At 46.8% G+C, this 8,304-nt stretch overlaps 1 protein-coding gene across 1 annotated transcript; it reads right to left on the bottom strand.

Annotated features, from left to right (window-relative positions):
- Window positions 1-5,616: 5,616 nt before the first annotated feature.
- Window positions 5,617-7,641, bottom strand: LOC308337511 (PWWP domain-containing DNA repair factor 3B-like; the record flags this gene model as incomplete). The annotated part of the gene is made up of 1 exon (XM_080795599.1): window positions 5,617-7,641. One exon carries the CDS (start codon window positions 7,639-7,641, stop codon window positions 5,617-5,619), a length of 2,025 nt encoding a protein of 674 aa, XP_080651725.1.
- Between the last annotated feature and the right edge of the window lie 663 nt (window positions 7,642-8,304).

The following is an 8,304-nucleotide window of genomic DNA, read 5'->3' as shown; positions in this document are numbered from 1 at the left end:
TTTTGACTTGTTTGTGGTTTTAGGGGGATGCATTCATTTTTTTTTTAACCTCTGCTTTTTTTTTTCCCATTATATTCAGTTAGCCAACATACAGTACATCGTAAGTTTTTATTGTATTGTTCAACGATTCATTAGTTGCATATAACACCCGGTGTTCATCCCATCACGTGCTCTCTCCAATACCCGTCATGGAGTATGATATTAGCTGTGTGTTCTTCATAAACGCCCATCTCTAAGTCGAGGCGTTCCCTTCTAATCCTAGTTTTCTGAATGCTTTCTATCATGAAAGAGTATTGGATTTTGTCACATGCATTTTCTGCATGATTTTGTGGTAATCATGTGGTTTGTTCCCCTCGTTTTATTAATGTGGTGTATTATTTTGATTTTCATACATTGAACCACCTTTACATTCCTGTGATAAATCCCACTTTGTCATGATGTGTAATCCTTTTAATTGAAATTCTTTTAGTCAAGGAAACTGCTGGGTTTGGTGTGCCAGCGTAGCGTTTTAGCGTTTTTGCATTTGTATTCGTAAGGAGTATTGGTCTGCACTTTTCTTGTGCTGTCTTAGTCTCACTTTGCTATCATGGTAAGGTTGGTCTCATAGAATGAGATAAGAAGTTTCCCCCCTCTTCTATTTTTTGGGAAGAGTTTGAAAAGGATTTATAACCCTTCTTTAAGCACTTGGTAGAATTCACCAGTGAAGCCACCAAGTCCTGACCTTTCCTTTGTTCTGAGGTTCTTGATAATAGATTCAATCTCTTTTTTTAGTTTTTTATAGGTCTATTGAGAATTTCTATTTCCTCATGAGGAAATAGAAATAAATAAATAGATAAATAAAACCTCATGGTTTTATTTGCTTGTTTCTAGGAAATGGTCCTTTTTGTCTAACTTGTCTGAATTTTGGTGTGCAGTTGTTCATAGCATTCACTTGCCATCTTTTTTTTTTTTTTTAAATCTCTGTAAGGCCGATAGTAATGTAGCCCACTTTCATTTCTGATTTTAATAATCTGACTCTTCTTTCTTAGTATAGAATCAGTACTGCTTTGATTTCTCATATTGAAAGGAGATGGCGGCTTCATAGTCTTCCATGTGTGCCTTTCCAAATAATGGGACTTGTGGTAATACGAAGATTCTGCCACCTACCAAGTACATTATTGCCAACTATATACTGAGACCCTGGAGGAAACAAACCGAAACGAAACAAAACCCTGGGTGATCCACAGAACCAATAGATTTCCCGTCAGATTAAAATGAAGCACAACTCCGTTATTATCTAGACTTCAGGAGCCCCTTTATGAGCAGAGAACTCATATTCAATATATATATTTTTTTCAAATGCAGGTATCCTCCTTACCACAGTGCACATTTACCTTGGTAAACAGACACAGGTTTTTGGGAAAGGTTTGGCTGGGCTTTTCTGACCTCCACCTTAATCAAAGGGCTCTGGGCCCATGGGCTGACTTAGACCTGGACACTTGGTGGGGGACTACAGTTTTCCACTGCAGTTGAGGTTGCTAGCATCAGTTTTCTGCTTGCCAGCTCTTGTTTTTTTTTTTTTTTCTTTTTCCCTTATGAAAATCAAGTAGTACCCCAGCCAGCTGTCCATACATCCAGACCCTAGAACATTACTACCTACTACCTATACTATCTGTATGTCCACAGATTCTGGTCAGTCAAAAGAGACTGACTCCACCCCGGCCTTGCTGTCCAGTATGGAAGTGATGCCCTCCTTGCCCCGGTAGTTCTGTGCCACCATTGGGACCCTGCCTTTTGAGAATCCTGTCATCTCCATTGATTGCCAGTTCCACGCCAGCGTCGCTTGCTTCCAACCATGGTTTGCAGAGGAGAGTCAGCACTGAGCTCTTCAAAGATGTCAGTGCCGCTTCACCAGCACCTTCCTTATTTGAGTAGCGATTTCCCCACCGTCCAAAGAAACAGCGGCCGGAGGTAGGACGTCTGATGTCACATTATGAGTCCTGTCTAAAAAACCTACTCCCCTGGACCTTCTCACCAATTCCTCAATTTTCTCTGCCTAGGAAGTTCCAGCACTTCCATGTCATTTACTATAGACTGCTGTTGCCCACGCTTATACAATGTGCACGTCAGGCTGCTGGGTTGGCCTCTTTAAGGACATCAAACCCCCCCAGTCACAGCTCTGTGCTCCCACGTTAGTAAGTTCTCCCGATACTGACTTATATTCTGTTCCCTGTCTCGCGGGTCCACCATTCTCAAAAGCCATTGGCACGTGTATTCTCTCACTTCCTGCAAGTACGCATGGGCCAGGTCCTACAGTTCCTTCTGAATGCAAGGCCTCTCCCATCCGAACAAAACTGTATTTTTTTCTCTTGTGCTGTGTTCTTACCTAGTCTTACCTGCCCTTGTTAGTAGTCCGACGGTAATGGAAGTTAGCAGAGATTAATGTTGAATAAGAGAAGCAACATCTGTTTAGGGGGCTGCCCTAAATGAGGTCTTTGCAGGGTCTCCAGGAACAAGGAAGCTTCTCCAGTAGCAAGAGTTAGGGGCTGCTAATGCCCAGGTGAGGTTTCAGGGGATTCCGGGTATTCAGTGTTATGCTCATCACCTTAGTGTGTCTCGGGGTTCCACTTTTTCTTTGTCAGATCCATACGTGAATATGGAGACCCGTAAATCCTGTGCATGCCGTCTCCATGCGGCTCTGCCAGCCAACAGTTAGGGTCAGGGCCTGATCTTCCACCATCTGCCTTATGACTGGAGGAGTGGAGGTCTCCTTAATCCAGTAGGTTAGGGTGGGTGACAGGTTGGGCTAGCCCAGCAGACAGACAGACAGACACACACACACACACACGATAGAGAGCCAGTTTAGGGCCATCTTAGAGCCACCTTAACCACTGCTCAGGCTGGAAGGTATCTCAGCATCTACACAGCCAACCCCCCAAATCCAGCTGCACACCCCAAATGTGATTCTGGTTCAAGTGGAGGAGAAGAGATGCATGTCCTAGGCATGTGTGCCCTCTTCAGTGAATGCGTCAGGCATAAGTGACGCCCCAGGAGGGACCATCTGCTCTCCCTTCACCCCAAACCAAGAGACACCCGCAATCTCCCAAGTACGGGAACATCAGGAGTTCCGGTTTCACGTATAGGCCGTCAATCCATTATGTCGATAAATATTTCTCATTAAGAACATGAGGCAGAGCATCACAGTCATCTTGGAGATTAGATTGCCACCTGGGTCCCAAGATTGCCATCTTTCTATGGCACCTGAAATTCATCCTCAGATCAGAGCCTTAAACCACATCTTACTTGCTCTACTGACTCACAATGCTATGGATGGGTGGGTGGGTGGATGGATGGATGAGGCAGTGAAGGAAATATTAGAATGTAGAGCCAGATATGGCTATATGAGAAGGCTGAAGTTGAGTGATATGTTTGATTCAGTGAGACACGATGTTTATAGGAGAAATAAAGTGTGTTGTTCCAGTGTACAAGGTCCACCTACAGCATGGAGATGATGAGTTTCCAAGTACTTTTCAGGACCATGAGGATGTCATGTGGATTATCCCAGGCAGAATGCCTCAGGAGTCGTTGGTGCCTCTCAGGCAGAGTCCAAGGAAGGTTCTGATGGGCCTGAAGCTTACACAGTTTGGTAGGCCCTCTTCTAAAATTACAAAAACAAGCCTGAGAGTGGGTATTTACTGAGGATGAGAAGAAAATTCATGTTGGACTTTAAAATATGAGGACTAAATCACTGAGATTCCCAAATTGCGCGTGCGCCCGCGCACGCGCGCACACACGTATGTAGGTGTATGTACATACGTTACGGGTATATATTTAGAGATACCAGCTATGTAGTTGTACAGTCTAAAGTACAATGGAGGGGGCGCCTAGGTGGCTCAGTGGGTTAAAGCCTCTGCCTTCGGCTCAGGTCATGATCCCGGGGTCCTGGGATCGAGCCCCGCATCCGGCTCTCTGCTCAGCGGGGAGCCTGCTTCCTCCTCTCTCTGCTAGCCTCTCTGCCTACTTGTGATCTCTCTCTCTCTGTCAAATAAATAAATGAAATCTTTAAAAAAAATAAAGTACAATGGAGCAGAAGATCAAGGTAAAAGATACAATGGTTTTATTGTGAATCAAAACAGCGAACTCTTGCAAATTTCACACACACACACACACACACACACATCATATGGCCATATGAATACATAACATGGGCCTGCGAGGGACAGTTGATTCCCTCTAAGAATAAAAATGCACTCAGGTTCGTGTTAAACCTTTAGTGTTTTCTTTCACACCAAGTTTTTAAAGTAAGCTAGCTTTTGTGACATTTCCCCCCCCCCCAAAAAAATGTTGTTTCAAGTTAGGATAACAAAGAGTGGACTTCAGAATTCGTCTTGTACTTAGAGATGTTTCGTTGTATTCTGACAACAGCCATGTTTAGCCCCATGGAGGATTTTCCGTTGCCCGTTTCGGAGTTCCCAGATCCTTGTCCATCTGTATTGCTCAAGCAGCCTAGTGGGACTTACCAGGCTGCCTTTAGGACCGCTGGAACCTGTCAGGGCTCGTCAGCGAATAAGTCAGAAGAGAAAGCTTGCTTGGTTTGAGACAATGACTGTGTTTTAGGGGACACGGGTCCAGAACCAAGTGCATGCTTCCCTACAATGTGTGCCACTTAGATGGGCTCCTAGCAGTGAGCCTGGATTCCTAGGCCTCAAATAGCTAAGCGGCGTGTATGATTACTCTCGTTGTCTTCCACATGGGGAAAACCCGCTATGTGTAAAGCATCCGGTCAGTTAGGAAGACAGCCAGGAGCCTGTTTTAGGAAACCCTTTAGCCACCGGACGAGAGCTACTTCCCTAAGTGGAATCTGAGGGAAGCATAGAGTCAACAATCTCGCACAGGCCGACAAAATGTTTCTCGCACGTTGAGATTTCGTTCATCCACATGTGGACTGCGGGCAGATGACCCCTTAACTTTGGATTCCAGACTGCTTTTCCAAGAACCATTTGAAGGTAGTGGCAATACATAGAAAACGAAACATCTCTGCTGTTGGCTTCGCCCCTCAGGGCTGTTTTCCCAAACAGATGAGCATGGCAGATCGAATTTAGGAATTACCTTAGGAAGGCGGTCAGATCATTTATACTGAGGCGTTGCAAAAAGAATGAGAAACCCATGGGATGTTCCTGTAAACACCTATCTGAGATTTTAAAAACGATCGTGGCTCGATGTCTGACACCAGGGGTCTTTCACGTAATACAAGAACGTGCCTCCTATATTAAAATACGGAGTGCTGTCAAAAGCAACGTCAGGAAAGCACCTGGATAATTACACGTCCAAGCAAGTGGCGGGAAGTACAACGGCTTGCAGCACTTAACAAACTAGTTAAACTTACAAACTAACGAACAAATTAACGGGCTAACAAACTAATTAACAAATTAGTTTGTGAAGCGTTTGGGAACCAGACATGGCGATGGCCGTGCTACCCATAGGTGCTAGAGATGGATCCAAAAGGAATCCAGCATGTTCCCAGGGCCGCAAATTCACAGAATGTCATTTACACGCCACACAGAATGGAAGGATCACACATTTCATACAGACAGGGCAGTGAGAGGTCTCCCTGCTAAAGTGTGGGCACAAGAAGAGTTATTTAGCTTTGCCCCTTGTTGCTGCTCTCTTTCTCATTCCCTTTAGAATATTTTTATCAAATAGCTCTTTTTCCCGGTAATGCACCGGTGGCCCCTTTAGGTACTTTTGTTCTGCCTCCTTGTAACCTAATCCATCAAGTGCAGCAATTGAGCAAATGATTGCTTCCGGCAGAAGAACTTCCAGAACAAAACTCACCTTGTCGTCTCTTGCCAGAGTCAGCATTTTCTTGTCTATCTGTTTGTAGATTTCTTGCAAGTGTCTTACCACGACATCCAACTGGTCTTCATCCTCCAGGTACGTTTCAACGCAGATCACGTACCTGCTTGACTTCAGAAATGATGCCAGCCACCTGGACTGTTTCCTGCCTTTGACGATGTCCAGGAGGTGGTGATCGGCTCCCTTTCTTTTCACAATGAAGTCCACGAGCTCCTGGTTGGCTCGGTCCTGAGCAGCCCTCATCCGGTCCGGGAGAATTCTCTTGCGGGGCCTCCTCCCACCCAGGGAGGCCTCCTCCTCAGAATCTTCCAGGTCGGCATAATTCACCTTCGGGAAATCGATCTCCACGTCCCCATCTTCGATGGCTTTCCTAATTGGGTAACTGATATCAGCAGCATAATAGTCCAGGAAAGAGCCTGCAAAGGACCCACGACCGAGCCCTTCTCTGTAGTGGGAAATCAGGGAGAAACACCAGTTCACACTTTGCTCGTACACTTTCCCGGCTCTCTTCGTTAGTTTTTCCTTCTCCTTGCAGTCCAGGTGTTTTAATCTTCGAAGAGGAACTCGAATGCCGCTCATTTCACAGGGCATGTTTGCCTCAATCAAAAGCACCCTTGCAGTCTGCTCTGTTTGGCTGACACTCTTTACCACTGCTGGCCAAAATGGGTGATTTTGGAATTTAAACCAGACCATCGTTCCTCCTTCAATGGGACAAGGCTCTTGTGGAAAAGCCATGCTTATCGGTTGCCCCATTTCCTCGCCGACATCCTTTCTAATAGCAGCGGTGGGGTTAACGGCCTTTGAGTCGACTGAAGCCTGAAGTTCCTGCAGCCCTTTCTCAAACTCTAGCGCCTGCAGCTTCCTTTTTTTATTTGCCAGGCGGAGTGAACAACGCAGCCTCGGGTGAGGGGCACTGGAGGATGCTGCCGCACCTTCCAAGCCTGGCTTCCGGGGACCCTCTCCGTGGTCCTCAACATTCCCGGAGAGGGCAGAGCATTCGGAGGAGACGGCCAGGGTCTTTGGGTAGGTGTCATGGGCCTCTTCTTTCAGAGCCTTGGGTACAGGGAGGTTGAAACCTGGTGGCGGAGATGGAAGGGTGCCTCCATCTTTAGCACCTGTACCCTCCTCCTTGGCGGGGCAACGCAAGGCCCTAACTCTCAAGGTGTGCCTCTTTTCCTTGCCCTCTTTCTCAGAATCATGTTCTGCACCACGCGATGGGAAGTTTGGGTCCACGCCGGAGCTTTGTGAGGGCTCCGCTCGCGTTTTCCTGGGAATAGGCGTGACGGTTCTGTGTGCCTGTGGTTGGCCACCGCCCGGGGCGCCCTCAGTCTGTGAGCGTACCAGCAGCGATCTGAGTTTTTTGCTCCTCCTGAGACGCCTCAGCAAGCTCCCTTTGGGCTTCCGGAACTTTTTACGAGATCGCTTTTGTGGTCCCCTTTGGGACGCTTTTGTGGTCCCCTTTGTGGTCTCTGGATCATCTGATGCTCTTGCTGGACCCAAATTCGCTCTCTCATTCAGAACCTCTAGGGCCACTGCAAGAGCGTTTCTGTAGGGCACTTCCTGTCCTGGTGGGACACTGGCCTTCGACTCGGCTATCAGCAGGGAGGCAACGTATTCAATTTGAGACTCATTTAGGATCTTTGCGTCTGTGGTTTTCACTTTAATTTTTTCGTCTACTGTGAGTATTTCAACTTCGAGAAAAAGTGCCCCTTTCCTCTTATGTCTTGGTGAGGTCCTAGCTCTGGACAAAACCTTTGCTGGCCAAACGTGGCCTTTCCAATTGCATAGGACATACTCAGCATCCATTATGATTTGAGCTTCCTCTCAAGAGGTAATTAATAGAGGTCCGAGAGGCCTGGCCATCACACCCGCAGGCACGGCAGGTCTTCCCTAAAACAATGTTCTTCACCACACCCTTTCGGCCTTAGGACCGCAAAGGGTTCCCAGCTTGTGTGGCCCGTCCTTCTTCACCTGAATCTCCCAGGGTCGCGGGAACTTGTGTTTTGAAGGGACTATGCTGGCGAATACTGGAATGTGGGAAAGGAAGAGAAGAAAAGTATTAGGAAAAAGAATTCCTTCTGGAGAAGGAGAAGAACGACGGTCAATGAGGATTGATAAGAGAGCAAACAAAGAAACAGAAAGAGTGTGTCTCCGACAGGGGGTAAACACATGGCAGCTCTCGGGCGGAAAAATACAGAAGATACCAGAGGGGTTTTATAACCGTCCAAACCCAACTTCTTGCCCTGCTTGTTACTACTGCGTATTAAAGAGCGTCTGTATGGGGAGGTGGGTGTCATTTTCCAGATCTCATCTGTGTTACTGGACATCCTGCGCCTTTTGTGCTCCCTGGGGCTCACCCTGGGGGAACGCTTCGGTTTTCCTTTCCTGGTGGGTGCTAATGCCACCCGGTGCACCCAAGGAAGCCAGAGGTGATCTCCAGCCTACAGACACTGAATGTCAGCACAATAT

This window comes from Martes martes (assembly GCF_963455335.1).
Source record: "Martes martes genome assembly, chromosome: X".
In the NCBI taxonomy this organism is placed as follows: domain Eukaryota; kingdom Metazoa; phylum Chordata; class Mammalia; order Carnivora; family Mustelidae; genus Martes; species Martes martes.
Note: the sequence above shows the minus strand (reverse complement) of the source record. Positions and strands in the feature narration are given on the sequence as shown.